General features: G+C 59.2%; 2 protein-coding genes across 3 annotated transcripts in view; one reads left to right on the top strand and one right to left on the bottom strand.

Moving 5' to 3' along the window:
* CEND1 (cell cycle exit and neuronal differentiation 1) overlaps positions 1-10571 on the bottom strand; it is a 22476-nt gene extending 11905 nt beyond the window's left edge. Inside the window, exon 1 of one of the 2 annotated variants that reach the window (XM_086749775.1) lies at positions 10466-10571. The gene's annotated coding sequence lies outside the window, so the exon portion shown is untranslated. Of the gene's footprint in view, positions 1-8516; positions 8631-10465 lie in introns of those variants that run through there. The other variant, XM_086749773.1, reaches the window with a different exon arrangement.
* On the top strand, positions 7976-17370 carry LOC104477464 (NACHT, LRR and PYD domains-containing protein 12). Its single transcript, XM_086749725.1, has 10 exons — positions 7976-8093; positions 8287-8376; positions 12223-12434; positions 12801-13096; positions 13495-15166; positions 15362-15481; positions 16082-16252; positions 16425-16598; positions 16684-16854; positions 17009-17370. The coding sequence occupies exons 4-10, from the start codon at positions 12814-12816 to the stop codon at positions 17229-17231; spliced, it is 2814 nt and encodes a 937-aa protein (XP_086605851.1). The 5' UTR covers positions 7976-8093; positions 8287-8376; positions 12223-12434; positions 12801-12813; the 3' UTR covers positions 17232-17370.

Below are 17370 nucleotides of genomic sequence, written 5' to 3'. Positions count from 1 at the left end.
GGTTTAAAAGACGGAGAATCCAACCTAAGCCAAAAATCAGTATCAGCGGTTCTTAAGTGCCCACGTGAAAGGGCTTTCTGCCAGTGGTTTTCCATCACTGGAAACAGGCACAGAGTCGCCCAGCGCCTCTCCAGAGCCTTTGGCTTGGCTGAGCTGATGCCATCCAGCACTGCAGCCCAGCTCGACCACCCTTTGCGTGCCCAACGGCCGCAGAGCCACTGGCTGGGGCAGCATCGCGCTGGCTCGCGGCCGCCTGTGCTGCCTTCCTCATTCCGTCACATAAAGGTTTTCTCTGATGGCCCGTTTCTCCACCTTTACTTTCTTCTTCATAGCTTCTCACATCTATTTCTTCCTCCTCAGCCGCTGTCTCCGCCTGTCTGCCCTTTCCTCCCCCCTTCCAGCTCCCTCTCTGCCTCCCACACAGACAGCAGCACTAAGGAATAAGGTTTTGTGAGAAACGGGCTCCATTCCCTCCCTTTCCCCCCCGTGCTACTTCTTTGTTTAACAGTTTGTGCCTTTTTAGGGAGGTTCTCACTCACCAGCAGCTAACCAGCTCTTTCCCAGGCTGGGAAGAGGGAGCAGAGATTAGGAAAGCGGTGACCAAGAAGAAAAAGGAGAAGAAAAGCCCTTCAAATTCCTGCTGCTGCAAGAAGCAGCGCACAAACACCGCATCCCTCCTGGGATGCTTCTGGCTGTGCCGCTCTCAAGGTTGGTGCGGTCAGAGTCACCGGTGCAACGAGCTGGCCCCAGCCAAAGCCAGCGGGCCGATGCGAGGAACCGCTTTCCTTGGCACCTTTTCTGCCTCACCGGCCCCAGCAAATCAGCAAATCCATCCATTCATCTGCCTCCCGTGTGCGCAGACAAAAGCTGCGTCCGTCCAGCAACGAATGGAGCAGATGAGTCATGGCCAGCTTCATCATAACGCGGCGCCATCAGAAGGTTCTGAGCTAAGCAGGAGGCTCGTACAGAGGGTTCTTCCCTCCCTCACGAAAAGCTGCCAGGCTGAGAGTCAGCAGGAGGGAGCTCAACAGCCACAGCAGGGTTATTTATCTGAATTTATACTTCCAGAGGTCCACCCACAAAGTCCAGGTGTTCTCCATTTGAAAATATCAGCCTCAAACAACTCCTGACCATGCCTGACCTGTGGCAATGCTGTGAAAAAAGAGCCAGAGATGACAGAAGAGACCTTAAATATCCTCACATCTCCCTCCTGAACCCGTACTTTGTCTCCCCTTCACTTCTTTGTCATTCCCACCTGTCAGGGAAAGAAAAGGCATGAAGGTTGGCCTTTTTGGGGTAAAGAGGTGAGCTCCAAGGACCAAAGCCCCATTCTCTTAAGTAGCACAGCCTGTGTTGGCTTTTGCACAAAAAAAAAAAAATTAAATGGGTCCTTATTACTAGGCAAGCATCAATGCTTCTTCCAGCCCCCAAGCCCCTTACCCTGAAGCAGCCAAACCACGGCAAAGACCACTCCGCAACTCCGTGTTGCTTGAGCTGGGCATGGCTTAACTCCCATGGGCTGGGGACAGAGGAGATGGGGTACGCAACCGAGCCGGCTCTCAGTTCCCCTTCAAATGACGCGGCTGGGAGGCAGGGAGAGCGGAGAGCGCTCAGCAGTGCCAGAGGAGATGGCGTGTCCCTCTCAAGACCAGACCCCTCCTTCACGAAGCTACGGGACGATGACTCTGACCGTGAGAACACAACACCCAACGTAGTCCTCTCCACGTTCCTCAGTCGATTGCTCTCACGCCGACACTGTGAAAGGTTTTTCAGTGTCGCAGAGGAAGAATGTACCCTGAATTCCAATGAACTTCAGGTCCCTTCAGCGGATTCTGTAGGTCTCAGCTGGCCAATTTAAGACCAAACTAGCTTTCCAAGAGACAGAAAATGACCCTCTTCTCAGCCAGCTTCCCTTCGGCGAGTGCAATTTGCACCCGCCGAAACCAGCTGGCAGGATTGAATTACCGTCAGAGATCCGGGCGCCGGCACCAGCTGGTAGGTGAGGTGCAGGTAATTTCAGACTGAAGCCTGCAGATTTTGTTCCTGTGGCAACCTGTGCGCACAAACAGGAAATTACAATTTGGCCACTTCAAAGAGGCACCTGAAAATACATAACTTCCTGAAAAGGGAGGAAAAAAAAAAAGAAACAAAAAAAAAGCAGGAGTATTCTGATGGTGCCAAGGAAAACGTAGCCTGTTCTGACAGACTGAGGCTTCTCCAAGAGGTCTGAGGCGGCAGGGCGATGCTGGTTCCTTGCCACTTGTCATTTTGTGGCAGAAGAAATGGGCTCAACCACGTTGCTCCGGAGAAGGCGTTGTTTCAGGGCGCCACAGAGGTGTAGGTTTTGAGGTCCTGAGGCTCAAGACCATCCTCACCTCCCTTTCTTCTCCCAAAGATTTGCAGATCTCCCCCTGCACCAAAGTGGCTTGGAAGAGAGTTAAGAGAAGCAGGGACCACGAGCGTCGGCTGACCGAGCAGACTGCAGCAGAGAGCGCAAGTCCTGGCTAGCTCAGCTGGACGTCATGTAAGAAACCAGCAAAAGCCATTTAATAATAAAAAAAAAAGTAAATCAAGATTTGTCCCTGCACAGCTGCTAGCCGGAGGCAGAGCTGAAATCACACTTCTGAGTTATTTTAGGGTAGAAATCAGAATCAAGTTGCTGACTCACAGCCAGGCTAGCCCAACTTTTCCCCCCATGGGATCTACCTTAAAAACCTCACTGGCTCACAGGCAGCAGCTCCACTGTCCGGTGAGGACATCACAGAGTTCATATCAGTCGCCAGGGCGTCCCACCACTTCTGGAAACCCACAGAGAATCATCAGTCCGTCATGTCTTCATTTCTGCAGCTCTGCTCCATTTTAGTATCTGTTCACGCGAGCTGTTCAGTCTCTTATCCCTCTGCCTTCCTTGCCCTTGGCCACAGAAGCCCAGTTTCACCAGTTTGTGCTCTTCCGTTTCCCTACTTGCTCAAGTTCCTGGCCAGACTCAAACCCGACAGTTTAGACTGAACATCTCCCCATCTCTTCTGGAAATACCTCAGCCTGTGCCCAAGCCAGACACTGGGGTGGCACAGGGCAGGAATGACCAGCGACTGGTTTGTGGGAGGCTGAGCTCCATGGGAAGCAAGGAGGCCACCTTTTCATTTCTGACAAAATGTTTCCAACCTTGTCTAACCCCCAGGTAACGCAGTGTGGAGGACCAGACACCGTCCCTTGGCAAGCATCCTTGGGACCCTGCGCCCGTTTCATCTGCCACACAGGAGAGTGACCCGTCAGGGCTGGAAGGATTTGGGGTCAGACCCCTGCCCCATCCCAGCCTCCTGCTGCCACCGAGCAGCCCGTTTGATTTCCCAGTGCTTCAACTCCCCATTTCCGATGGGGACAGACAGCCCTTCTCCCCTCTCCCGTTAAAGGCGGCGCGATGCCAGGCCAGCCCCCAGCTAAGCGGTGGCGGAGCGGTGTGACTAAGCCTTTTCCCCGGCTCCAAGCAGCGCTGTGAAGACAGATGAGGTAATGCCGTGCCTCTCAGCGTTCCCGTAAACACTAAACCAGCTTTACATAAGGAGCTTGCGCGCGCTCGGCTGCCATAGGCAGCTCCCCGAGGAGGAATTTTCGCTCCCTTGCGGTCTATTTTGGCCCCCTGCTCCTGACGCGGCGCACAGCGAGTGTGATCAAACAACGCAAGCGGGACGATAGCGGGTGTCTGAACAGCCCCGGTGCCCCAGGAGCCGGCTGTGCTGCGTTTGCCAGCCCTCCCGAAGCCAAGCCTCGGAGGCAGCAGCACCGAACGCCGCTGACCCACTTCCCTCTATGAGATATTTATGAATCCTTTCCCCACTCCGTTGTTTGCTACTCCCCGCATCCCTCCCCCCGGCCCTGAATTAAACATTTCCCTCTCCACCGAGCCCTTTGAATCTTGACGTGAAGCGCGTCAGATGCTGGAAGCGTTTGAAGAGGCAGCAGCCTCCAACGGCTGCCGCAGGGGGAGATCGGCCAGCAAAGCCTCCGCTCTGGGGCTGCGTCAGTCCTGCGGCTGCGCTGAGACCCGGCGCTCTCATCGCCTGTCCGGCTGGCGCTGGCGATGACCAGAACTGCAACCGTCACCCCCGCATCGTCTAGCCAAAAAAATGGGCTTTGCCTTACGTCTGCTATGGGAACGGCGGCGGGACGCAGACCCCGGGCATCCCGATGGGCCAGCAGCCGCACAGCGATGGGGCAAAGTCCCGGCTCGCGACGCAGCCTGTCCAGAGGCTGTCCTACCACGCTCCCCGCACCAGTGACGCAGCATTTCGGAGCTCCGCAGCCAGCCCCATACACTTCCCACCAACATGAGCCCAGAAAAAGGCTAAATGGCCTTTTTCTACACCATCACCTGGGCAGGAGCTGACGTCAGAGCTAAGCGTCACGTCTGTGGACCACTCTTGTCCTGACCCCAGAAGTCCTGCTGGGATGGATGTGGCAGACATTTTATTCTGGAGATGGAGGTGATGTTGGAGACACGCGCCACACGCCCACCGAGGGCTTGACTCTTGTTCTTTTCTTGTTTTTAAAACCCAAACATAGCTCCAACCTACACTGCTCAGGTGCTCTGCCTGTACACAGCCGTGCACTCAGCAAAACCACGCTCCTCATTTTTGTTCTGTTATCTTCTTTCACCCTACGTGAAAATAAAGCAACAAGAAGCACGAGAAAAAGCTGTAAACCTGACTCTGCCCTTCGGCCCGCAGCGTCGCGCGGGGAAGGACGGCTCGCTGCCGTGCCGCCCTGCCCTTCAGCACATCCCCAGCGAGCTCCCGCTGCCCCTGTCCCGCTGCGTTCCCCTTCCAGGGCACCCCCAGGCACAAACCCGCTCCTTCCTCTGCGGCCACGCGGGCCGAGAAGCGCTTTGAGCTCAGTTCAGCTTCCTGCCCACAACGCTGTTAAAAATATCGAGGCTGCTACCAAAAAACCCCAGCTGGGCCCCCTCCTTCCCTTTTCCATCACGCACGGTCCCAAAGGGGCAACTCATCACCCGAACTGGGCGCTGCCCGGCATCCTGCGCTGGTACGGGCACGAAAGCAGTACAAACCCTTTTCTCACCTCACGGCCGCCCCAAAATGTGGCAGAAACCAGGAAAGCATCACCAAAACAGCCTTGGGAAAGGGAAGGTTTTTGTCTCAAACTCTCCAGCGATGCTGATCACATGCGCTGACTGATGTCCGTAGGGGTGGGCATGGAGTTATGCCCGACGTGGACCTGACCAGCTTGTGCCCTCAGACACAGAATCAAATTCTGGTTTCCCACTTTGTACCTCCGTGTTTTTTTTTGTAGTGGAACAAGATCGTGGCTTTTACCAGTCAAAAATTGTGAGGGGTTAGATCTGAAGCCTCTCCCCGGCAGGACTGAGCATCACTCACCCCAAGACAGAAATTTAGAGGAATGAAGGCAAGGATTTTTGGCCAGGATGACTTTTTTCCCATGGCAGCTGTTGGGCAGGACGCAGGATAGGAGCACTGGAGGAGCTTCAACAGGGAGCGATTCAGGAGACGCAGCGGAAGGTGCACAGCCAGCACCTTGGACCCCAGAGCCTTAACCCACCAGCGCAACGCCCCGCATCCTGCATCCCACCCTGGGCACCCCCTCACGCCCTGGCTTTCTGCAAACACACTCGTTCTGTAACTTCCCAAAGCTTTCCCAGCTCTCCCAGAGCCGGCAATTCGATGCCGGCAGCGCTGTGGCACTGGCGACAAGATGCTGCCCGTCCCTTCCTGGGGACGGGCTGGCACCTCCTGCGAGATCAGAAGGGTGGCCACCACGGCCCAAAAGCCCCAGCAGAAGCCAGCCCAGCAGCCTCCCACCGCAGCCCTGCTGTCGAGAAGCCAATTTTTGTCCTTTCTAACTCAGCTTTCTAGCTCAGCACCACTGACACCCCGTCCTCCGTCTGCACCAGCTCGGCTCTGCTCAGCCACTCTCCCTGAGAGCTGCTTGCTCCAGGAGGGGGGTCACTGCCGCCCCCAAAACAATCAAGTCCCCGTGGGGAATCAATCTGTGATTCCCCACAATGCTGGGGCCGTGGGGCACGTCTCGGTTCTCCGCTCAGCACTGGGTCTGCGGTGCCACCTCCGGAACAACGTGGCGGCAGGGTCCGCGAGCGCGTCGCGCCTCCTTTCTGCCTCTCGGAAAAGGGTGAGCAACCCGTTCCTCTCCATCACAAAGCCCTGCTCTTTGCGCTGCCAGCCCTGGGGAAGCTGCCTTTGGCAAGAGGGTAGATGCTTCCAGTTTGGGGTGCTGCCCCCCGAGCAGCCGGGAGCTGGTACCCCGATGCAGAAGGCTGATTTTCTTTCTAACAGGTCGATGATCCTCTTGACAGTCAGTGGGCCCTGTGTCTCACAAATTCAATATTCACAAGGGAAAAAAGTGAGGGTTATCTCTGATGCTGCAGTAAGCAGCAGCAGATTTCACAGCCCTCTTCCACTTACGGGCATCCTAAACCCATCCCTTCGGACCGATGCGGGATGGCACCGGGCTTTCCCGGCATCACCCCCCTTTGTGGCTCAGTGTCACCCAAACAAACGATCCCGGAGGCAATTCTGCACGTGCAGAGCCAGGTCCTGAATCCCACAGCCCGCAGATCCGCAGGCGTTCAGCCTGAAAGCCGTGGCTTTGCAGCCGAAATGTGAGAAGCCGCTGCGGGCGGACGAGGGGCCGATTCAGCACGAGCCCGTGACCTTCCAGGCAGGCTCCTGGCACGCTCTGGGGTAAAGCCCGTCGCTTCCCTTCTGCGGCAAAACCGCAGAGAGCTGGGAAGGGTCTGGGGAAGGATGGCCAAAGCTCCGCCAGCACCAAAACGCTTGCTCAGAGTGCTCCATCCCTCCCCTCGTGCCTGTCCCCATACCCAACCAAGGGCGGGCAGAGCGTGCCGGGGCGCTCGGCAGTCCCCGGTCCCGGCAGCCTGCTGTCGGAGAGGACGTAAACCCGCATCGCGGGAATTCTGGGTTTCCTCCCACGATATCACAGGGTGAGAGGCTGGCGTTCAGCACTGTGGCTGAGCGAGGAGAGATGGGAAGCGCTGAAGGTCAAACCTGTCAAGGTCAGACTTTTGGAGGTGAATCCCGAGATGGAGCAGGGAGCTCAACCCAGTGTGGTCCATCCTCCTTCTCCTGACAGCATCCTGGCCAAGCCCCACCCAGGAAAAGGGGGCTGCGACAGGGAGGGCTTCCTCCTGTTGCCCCAGCACTGAAGTTTTACCAGCCTGCCCTCAAATCAAGAAGAAAAATCCTCTTCCTCCCTCCCTCCAACCCCCTCAGAAGCTACCAGACGATCACAGCGAACCAAGCAGGAGCAGGGACCAAACCAACAGGTCTCTGCAGACACGCAGGGCAGGGGTGCACACGGATGCGCAGAGGCAGGGACGTCAGACTGAAAAGCCCGAGGCACCCGTCGCCACGCATTTCATCCCTGGGAGCACACGTCTTGAAAGAGAAACCGTGGTCTGGTGTCCTCCTCCCTCCCATGATCTTCTCCCCATAGTTTAAAATATGCAGTATTGCCTCTCTCATCTCTATTTTTGTCTTTTTTTTGGGGGGGGCAGATTTCCCTTTGTGAGCTCCTTTCCAGCACAAGCCAGGGGTCTTATCGAAGGATATCCCTTTGATATCACAGCTCCTCTGCCTAACAGAACAATTCCCAGCTCCTCCCTTGGGAAAAGTCGAGCCAGGGCTGCCGGCTTTTCCTCGTCGTGCTTGCCTCCCGCCTCAGGATTGGCGAATATTAGACATTAAACCCACCCAGGCAGAGCAGAGGGCAGACGAATACCACTGATGGGAGAGGGAATGCGCCTGGAAACCTGATCGAAACCTTCCCGGGAGGCACAGCAGCTTTCCTGCCGAGGCTGGGAGGTTTTAGCTGGGGATGCTGCTTCCCCCCCCTCCCTCCCAGCAGCCCTGTTTCCGGCACACGGCCGGCTCCGCTTCTCCACGCTCGGAGCCCTTTCTGCCTCCGGACCGTTTCTGCCTCCTCAAACCCCCAGCCTCCATCGCAGGGCTCTGCCTTGCCCTCGCTGAAGGCCGGTGGCTTTGGTATCGGTCGGCCTGGCCGGGATCGGGCGAGCGCAGGTACGCGGAGGCTGCAGGCAGGCTCCCACGCGCTTACGGGAACGCCAGCTCCGGCTGCCTGACCTTCAGGGAGCAAGAGAGAGGAGCTGGAGCGGGAAGGGAGCTGTGATGGGGCTGGCCATCCTCACTGCACTCATTGTTTTGGGTTAAAAAAGGCAAAAAAAAAACCCCACGCATTGTTGCCTGTTAACAGGGAGAGCTGCGCGGGTACGCGCTCCCGAGCCGGCCAGCCTGGCAGCCCCTGGCCTCCATCTGCGACAAAGCGGACGTTCACCTTGACCAGGTAGATCTGCGTCTCTATTTCGCTCTGTCACCCCGAGGAGGAACGCTGCCCGTCTCTGCGCCGATGGCTGGGGACCCCACGGCACCCCCGTCCCCTCAGCCTGGGTGCTGGCACGCGGGGATGAGAGCAGCGGCCCTTACCTTCTGTCCTTGGGCACAGTCACACCTTGGGAGCTGGCTCTTGCGCAGAGAGGAGGGAGGGAGGAAGGCAGAGGAGGAGGAGGAGGAGGGGGGGAAAAAAAACTTGGGAGTTTCCCACAATGCACCTCTGCAGACTGCATGAAGATGGAGAGCAAGGGGAGGGGGGGCGGGGGGGAAGCCAGCGCTCCAATCCGGAGGGAAGGGCTGGGACTTGAAGGGGGGGGGCAGGATGGCAAGGGGGGCGCGTCTCCACATCCCCCTGTTATTTGGGGCTGAGCCCTGGGTTGTGGCTGGCGTCTCCAAATCCCACCTGGGTTTGCAGCGATTACAGCCACAAAAGAGGGGGGGACGAACAGCCTGATAAATTGAGATGCTCGTGCATAGAGAAAAAAGGAGCATGGGGCTCCCCCCCCCAGGAAATCCCCCCACCAGATTTCCCAGTCCCCCGGCCGCAGTCCGTCCCACCAAGGAGAAGCCCTGCTCGGTGCAGGGAGGAAGCCAAAATGCTGCGCTCTGGGGAAGTTTTGTGCCAGTTCTGCTTCCCTTCTCCCCAGACCCTGCCTTGCCCCAGCAGACCGGGGTCCGACTCCCCTTCCAAAATGCCCAGCGAGGGACGGCGGGCTGCCCAAGGGCGGCTCGGAGCCGGGCACGCAGCCGGGGTCCTGCTGCGGAGCGCCGTCAGGCACCCGGCCAGGCTGTGCCGGACACGCAGCCGCCTCTTCAGCCGCGCCGGCGCTTCGCAGCACCTTGGTTAAAAGCCAAGGGCCCTCCCTGTCGCAGCCTGGCCTCCTCCATCCGTGCCCAGGTCTGAATTCACACCCCACATGGTCAAACCTTGCTCGTACCCCAAACTGCGGCCAGGTCCCGGCACTGCCCAGAACTCCTTTAGCCCAGTTTGCTCAGGAATTAAGGGCCACGTGATGCTTGACCATCTTCCTCCATATGGTTACTTGGGACCCGCTGCCCAGCTTCGTGCAATTTTGTAGGAAGTGTAGACATCCTAACGAGAACTTGCTCAGAAATCCAGGAGAAACCAACTTTGTCAGCTTAGTGATTTGCAGAACAACTCACTTTACCTCTGTAACCACCGTATTTTCCTCCCTCCCATCAAACACAGCCAAGCGACAGCTCAGCCGCAAACAAATGCGGTGCAGCAGGGCAGCAGCTCCGGAGAAAAATCATTATTTTCTTTCCTTGACCCTCTCGGGCTCTGCCAAACCGCCCACAAGAGCCAAGCCCGACCCACGGACGAGAGGGGCGAGGTTTCGGCAAGATTGGGAAAATACGCAATTTCATGCGGGAGAGACACCCGAGCCGCTGCTTGCGGGATTTGGGCACCAGACTCCTAAAAAAAAATCTTTTTGCTCATTCTACTTCAGGCAGAAATGTCCTCAGCCTCCGCGCCTCCCCTTGGCATACGAGGGGGGAGCCTCCCGCAAGCAGAAATTCCCGGCTCCAGCGCCTGGATGGGCTGAGGCCGGGGCTTTCCGGCTGCGATTTCCTCACGCTTGCCCGCGCTGCCTCAGCCCGAGGGGGCAAACAGCCCCGCTCAGCACACTCACCTGCCTCCTGAATTTATATTCTGTGCCTCAAGATTTTTTTTCTGCGCCCCATCCCCTTGCAGCAGGGATCCCGCAAGCCTCGCTGCAGCGCCATTTGCCGTCAGCTGCCGGGATGCTGGCAGCGAGGAGCCTGCTTTTCCCCCTCCCCAAACTCCCCGACGGGCCTTAAACCATCCTCTCCCAGCACCCCTCAACGGCAGCTTTCCTAAACACGTCCCCCCAACGCATTTTCTTTCCCGTCCTGCCAGCCCCATGCGAGCTGCAGGTGGTCAACAGCCCCGGCTGCACAACCCCCACGTGCCACCATCCCAGTTTCCCGGCCACCATCCCAGTTTCCCGGTCCCCATCCCGGGATGGGTTCCCCCCTCCGAACCAGGGCACACGTACCCTATTTGCCCCGGCATTTGGGCAGCAGCCGGTTCCCTTGCCTCCGCGCTCCCCGGGCAGCAGGATGAAGGACGCGTCTCAGGGTGGGTTGGCGGTTGGAGCGGCTGCAGCTCTGCCTGGGCTCAGCACCCCACACCAGAAAGCCCCTGCAGTGCAAACAGAAGCCCCCCTGCCCCTCAGGGGGCTATTAGTAGCCTCAGGGCCACAACCAGCCTCACCTGGGACCTCCCCACCCACCCCACAGCCCCGGGCTCCAGCCAAGCTCAGCCCCCGGCAGCGCCGAGTTTATTGATGGTGCTGTTAACTTCCACCCGTGGTTCACATAATTAATTAGCTCTGCAATAATAATATTTACCCGTACGCATTCTGGCTCTACCATATACTGCAATTACCATAATAAACACAATTTTCCATAAACGTAAATGCCATTAACTGTAGGGCAGGGTGCATTCAGCGGTATTTCTACAGCCTCCCCCCTTCAGGAGTTCCCCAGCACCTCCCCAAACCTGACAGCGCTGGGATATTTCCCCTTCCCCATATAATTTCCAGTTGCCTTTAGCACAAGCAAAAATACACTTATTATATTTGTATAGCTTATATATAGCACACCGTTCTTTCAGCCTTTAACCAATCGAGTACAGCCAGGGCTCAAGTTTTCCCTCTCTTTCAAACACTTTTTTTTCCTTTTTTGTTTGATTTCCCCCACCCACCCACTCTGTAAATTCCTCCTCACATCCTTGCTCAAGGGATCGCTACGGGACCCGGTGTCTCTTGCTGGGTCCGGCCGCTTCTCTGCAAGTTCCTGTCCCGCAAGGAAATTTGCTGATCGTGTAAGCGAACAAACCCACCACCTCATTTCCTTCATCTCCTGTCGTGCTTTCCAGGGACAAATATCCTGGATCCATATTTTTTTTCCCCGATGCACTACCCCCGCCGTCACCATTTCCTACGCTGACCCTCCTACGCCGATCCCTGCGCGCGGCGGGGCGACGGCTGGCGTAGCGCAAGCTCTGAGCGCCGAGCCGTTCCGTTCCCATTCCGTCCAAAGCCTGGAGACGCTTCCAGAGGCGCCGCGCTCCGATCCGCAGCCGTGCTTTATTTCGCCGTCCCACGTGTCCCGGGATGGCGGTTGCGTTCGGGCAGCGACTGTTGTTCCCAGCTCCCTTTTCCTTTCGCTTTTGGACGTATCGCCCCCGTAATCCTCCTCCTCTGGCAGCTCCCAGCCCAACTCTCCGTTTCCTGCGGTGATTTTTGATTTCTCCGTCCTACCCCGCTTTCCCGAGCATCTCCATTTACCTCCACATCACCTGGGACGGGTCCCCTCGGGGGTCCCCCTTGCTCCAGCATGCCAGCGGCAAGAGGCAGTAAATCCTGCGGGAAAATGCAGCTTCCCTCCGTTTTCCTGAATTTACAGGAAACTAATTCCAGCCCGGAGAGCTGCGGGACAGCGCTTGTCTCCTGAAGAGACGGGAGACTGGAAATGGGAAGGAAGCAGCAGAAATAAGGAGCCCCAAAGAGGAAGGAGGAGGAGGAGGAGGAGGCTCTGTGACTTTTCTTACCAGGATTAGGAAAAGGCTTGGGGACCCGGAGCAAAGCGCGGTGACTCCGGAAGGATTGGAAATTCGGGGGCTCGGTGTGTTTTCGGTTGCACACACGCCCTGTTAGGAGGAGGGAGAGCTGCCAGCGCTGGAGAGGCAGGAGAGCGGCCGCGAGCATCGATGCACTTTCCTAAAGCTGCCTTTTCTCCCCCAAAACAGCGTCTTCCTCGCGGGCAGGGAATTCCTTCGGAACCTGCGTCGCCCGTCCAGGGGGTTTTACAGAGCCGCCCCACGGCGGGGAAAGAGGAAGGGTGTGCCGGATGTCGGGCTGCCGTAAAAAGTGAAATCCTGCCTGCACGCGGGACGGGGATTTCAGGCAGCGCCCCGGCCCTTTCGGCAGCGCCCCGGCATCCCGCCGCCCGGGCGGTGCGGTGAGTGCATCGCGGCACGGCCGGCCGTGCCGCGCCGAGGGATGGCGAGGGCAGGGCGGGATGGGAAACGGGCCAGGAGGGGATTCTGCCTCAAGGGGCTGCAGCTCCCAGCCTGGTCAGAAGCCCCCACGATGCTTTTTCGGGTGCTTTTCTCTCTGCTGTGCCCCACCCCAGGGGGGACATCCCTCCGGCGCGGGTCCTGCGTGACCTTGGCTGGTGAGGCAAGGGTGACTGGTGAGTCCTGGGGTGACTGTCCCCAGCCTTTCCAGCGCAGGAGGAACCGGGGTGTACAGGACAAATTCAGTACCCAGCTCCAAGACCTCTTGCCATGGCGTATCCATGATTTCTAACCGTTGGCACTTTCAGGTGACGTCCCGTGATGGCGGGGGAAGAGCGTGCGGTCGCCGTCCTCTGCCGAGCGCTGCAGGGTCTCACGCCTAAAGACTTCCAGGAGTTCAAGACAAAATTATCGGAGGCTCACGTGGAAGGAGGATGGAGTATCCCCAAGGCTTCGCTGGAGAAGGCCACCCGCCCTCGCGCGCTTGCCAGCTGCATGGGCAAGAACTACAGCGAAGACGTCGCGATGGACGTGGCCATCGGGTTGTTCGAAGAGATGAACAAGAGGGACCTCGCTGAGGAGCTCCTGGATGAGAAAGTGAAAGGTGGGAATTTTACATTTTGCTTTTCTCTGTTGCTTTTTCCCCTTGAGTGACCCTGGAGACAGGCAGAAGTTGGTACGAGGGGGTTTCGGCTTCCCCGGGAGCCTGGAGGCCAGGCAATGGCATCTGCTCCCAGGGTGGATGAAGGTTGCCGGGTGGTTCAAACAGGGATTGATGGATCAGGATGGTGGGGGAGACCCAGGAGAGGAGAAGGACCCCCCCACAACTGACTAGAGAGCCTAAATTCTCACAGACAATGTCCTTCTTGCCTCTGCCAGAGCTAGGAAATCCCTGAGGGTGGAAACAAGCATCCCACTGGTGTGTCTGGGTGGTTGGGCTGGTCAGGAGCTCCTCAGGAACCTGGCTGTGCTTGGGACTGACTCCGTTTCTCGCCGGCGCAGAGTACAAGCGGAAATACAGAGAGCACGTGGTCCGGGAGTTCCTCCAGTACAAAGAGGTGAACTCCTGCCTCGGGGAGAACCTGTCCGTCAGGAGCCGCTACACCGACCTGACCATGGCCAGGAAGCCTTGCAGCGAGCGTGAAGCTGCGGGCGCCGGCCATGGGTGCGCCGACGCTGGCAACAGACCAGCCACCGTCACGGTCACTGCGCAGACGCTGTTTAAACCTGACGAAGATGGGCAAACGCCACGGGTCGTGGTGCTGGTGGGGGCCCCGGGGATGGGGAAGACGATGACGGTCAGGAAGGTGATGGTGGAGTGGGTGGAAGGGAACTTCTACGCGCAGTTTGACTACGTCTTCTGCATAGACTGTAAAGACATTGCCTCTACCGAGGAAGCGAGCGTGGCAGACCTCATTTCCAAGTGCTGCCCTCACAGACGAACGCCGACTGGGAGGATCCTGGATGACCAGGAGAAGATCCTGTTCATTCTTGATGGCTTCGAGGCCATGGGATTTTCCTTGGTTCAGCCCGAAGATGAGCTGAGCTCTGACCCCAGGGAAGTGAAGCCGCTAGAAACCACGCTGATGAGCTTGTTGAAGAAGACCCTTCTCCCTGAGTCCTCCTTGCTCATCACCAGCAGGCCCACGGCTCTTCAAAGCCTGGGGCGGTGCCTGGAGGGTGAGTATTACGTGGAAATTCTGGGATTTTCAGCCGCCATGAGGGAGGAGTATTTCCACAGGTATTTTGAGAATGACAGTAAAGCCGACGTGGCCTTCAGGTTTGCCAGGGGCAACGAGATCCTCTACAGCTTGTGCGCCATCCCCATCATGAGCTGGACCGTCTGCACCCTCCTGAAACAAGAGCTTTGCAGGAAGACAAACCTCGTGGAGTGCTCTAAAGCCACCACGCAGATGTGCGTGCTTTACCTCTCCCGGCTGATGAAGTGCAGAGGCGGGGACAACCCACGGGACCTCCAGCCGTTCCTGCACAAGCTCTGCTCCTTGGCTGCCGACGGCATCTGGAAGCACAAGGTCCTCTTTGAGAAGGAAATCAAGGACCACGGCTTGGACCAAACAGACCTTCTCCCCCTCTTCCTCAACGAGAAGATCTCAAAGAAAGGCACAGACCATGGGAACGTCTACAGCTTCACCCACCTGCACCTCCAGGAGTTTTTTGCAGCGATGTTTTACGTTATGGAGGACAACGAGGACACAGTCGGTGACCCAGGGGCTCTCGCGAAGGACGTAAATAGGTTATTAGAAAGCTATAGCGAGTCCAGGAAGGATTTGAACTTAACGGTGCGGTTCCTGTTTGGTCTGGTGAGCCAAAAATGGATAGAGCACATGCGCAAAACGATCGGGTGCAGGATTTCACCGCGAGCCAGGGAAGACGTGCTGAGGTGGCTTCAGGGGAGGCACAGAGGCACCTCCCACCCCGACCAAACGCTGAAGATTTCGGAGCTGGACACTTTCCACTTTTTGTTCGAGATGAACGAGACAAGCTTCGCGCAAAGCGTATTGAGCCGTTTCACCGACGTAGACTTGCAGGACATCAAGTTGACCCTCTACGACCAAACGGCTCTTTCCTTCTGCATCAGGCAGTGGGCTGGGCTGGGCTGCGTCACCCTCCGGGGATGCTCCTTCCACCAAGAGGATTCCGCGTCGGTGTCTCGGTACGTACCGCCCCTCGCTGCACTAGCGACCCGATGCTCGTGATTCTTTGCGTCTCCAAAGCCACCGAGGTCCCACCTGAGGAGACCTCCCGCGAGCTGGTGGGGAGGGAGAGGGTTGCGCGCCGGCGTCGAAGCCGGGGGTTCCCGGTGCCGTGAGGGCTGCCCCGTGCTTCCCGGGGCTCTTTCCCCCTGCAGCTCCGGTGCCTCGGGAGCCGGAGGATGTCCTGCTCCCCTCGCTGAGCGGCGGCAGGAGCCGCACGCCCCCATCCACCCGCTCTGCCAGGCGCTGCGGCACTCGGGTGTGGGCGCGCTCCGGTGAGAGACCCGCGCCCGGCGCAGAGCCGAAACCGCGGCGCTGCAGCCGGCACGGGACGGGGGGTGGCGGGGGGCTGGGGCTGGGGGTCTGCACCCTGGGGACCACCAGCACGCGGCTGGGGGTCGGACCGGGCCCCTATAGGGTGTGGGTGGGGGTGGTCCTTCCATGCCGATTGGCTGTGGAGTGGGTGGGTGTGGTGGGTGTGGTCCCTCCATTCTGATTGGCTATGGTTGGGTGTGGTCCCTCCATATTGATTGGCTGGGGGGGGTGGGGGTTGTGGGTGCAGTCCCTCCATGCTGATTGGCCATGGTATGGGCAGGTGGGTGGAATTTCTCCAAGCTGATTGGCCATATGGTGAATGGGATGTGGTCCCTCCATGCTGATTGGCTGTAGAGTGGGTGGGTGTGGTCCCTCCATGCTGATTGGCCCTACAATGGGTGGTTGGGGTGTGGTCCCTCCATGCTGATTGGCCCTACAGTGGGTGGTTGGGGTGTGGTCCCTCCATGCTGATTGGCTGGGTGGCGGGGGTGTGGAGGGGCAGCTGGGGCAGGTGTGATAGGTGTGATGAGCCCGCCCGTTCTCTGCGTCTCCCCCCACAGGCTGCAGTGGTGCGGGCTGTCGGAGAGTTGCTGCGCGGAGCTGGCGGCGCTGCTGGCCCAACGCCCCAGCCTGGCCCGGCTCGAGCTGGGCGACGGCGCGCTGGGCGACGGCAGCGTGCGCCTGCTCTGCGAGGGGCTGCGGCACCCCGCCTGCCGCCTGCGCGTCTTGCGGTGAGCGGGCCAAGACATCGCCCCGTCCGGGCCAAACCCATGGGGTGGAGCGGTACCCCAAAAAAGCCCCCCTGGGGCGGCATCGTCCCTCTGTGGCACCGGGGCGGGTGCCGTCACGGTGGCAGGGCGCCCCGGGGCTGGCTCTGAGGGGCTTCCCGGCGTTTCCATGCAGGCTGCGGTACTCCCGCCTCACCAGCGCCTGCTGCGAGGACCTGGCCGCCGTGCTGGCCACCGGCGCGCACCTGGAGGAACTGGACTTGTCCTTCAGCGAGGGCCTGCGTGACGCCGGTGCCCGGCTGCTCTGCGAGGGACTCAAGCGCCGCACCTGCCAGCTGCGGACGCTGCGGTAAGGGGCCGCAAGGCCGGCCGTTCCCCTTGCCCGCCCGGAGCGGCCGACGGCACCCCGCGTCCCTCTTTGCCCGGTCCCGCAGGCTGGGGAGCTGCCGGCTGACGGGCGCCTGCTGCCGCGGCCTGGCCGCCGCGCTCGTGGAGAACCCCCGCCTCGCGTGCCTGGACCTGAGCGACAACGAGCTGGGAGCCGAGGGCGTCCTGCAGCTCTGCCAGCAGCTCCGGCATCCCGCCTGCTCGCTGCGGGCCCTGGGGTAAGGCACCTGGCGCATCCCAGTGCCCGCGTCCCGCCGGCGGTGGGGCAGCCCAGGGATACCAGCATCCCGGCGCCTAGGAGCGGAGGGTGGTTTGATTTTTGGGGTTTTTTTTTTTTAAACAGCTTTTCTCCTTTTCTTCCTCTGTTTGAAGCCTGAGCACATGCGGGTTGAAGGAGGAAGCGCTGCAGGAGCTGGCTGCCCTGCGGAGGCTGAAGCCGGAGCTGAAGGTCGGGTACCTCCTGGAGCAGGACGCGGCTCCGCAGGCGGCGGGGGCCATGGCGCGGCTGCCCTTCCACCGTGGGGTGCAGGCGGGGGGCAGGAAGGGGCTCCCCTCCTTTGGGAGAGGCGCTCGCAACAGCCGGAGCCCTTTCTAAGCCCGGTTTTGGGCGCTGCCAAAAACCGGGGGGATGCCGCCCTGGGTCCGAGCCTGCCCCGCGTGTTGGGGGCCCAGGGGACGAGGGCCCCGCTGGGGGTCTGGGCAGCGGTGCTCGGGGCTTTCCCTCTCCTGTTGCC

Source organism: Chlamydotis macqueenii, chromosome 5 (genome assembly GCF_036417535.1).
Source record: "Chlamydotis macqueenii isolate bChlMac1 chromosome 5, bChlMac1.mat, whole genome shotgun sequence".
NCBI lineage: Eukaryota > Metazoa > Chordata > Aves > Otidiformes > Otididae > Chlamydotis > Chlamydotis macqueenii.
The sequence above is the reverse complement of the archived record's forward strand: the minus strand, read 5'-3'. Positions and strand labels throughout refer to the sequence as shown.

Coding starts and splice junctions, on each gene's coding strand:
- LOC104477464 (XM_086749725.1), top strand. CDS start 12,814: ATGGCGGGGGAAGAGCGTGCGGTCGCCGTCCTCTGCCGAGCGCTGCAG. Junction 16,599..16,683: donor TGCCAGCTGCGGACGCTGCG/GTAAGGGGCCGC, acceptor CCGGTCCCGCAG/GCTGGGGAGCTGCCGGCTGA. Junction 16,855..17,008: donor TGCTCGCTGCGGGCCCTGGG/GTAAGGCACCTG, acceptor CTCTGTTTGAAG/CCTGAGCACATGCGGGTTGA.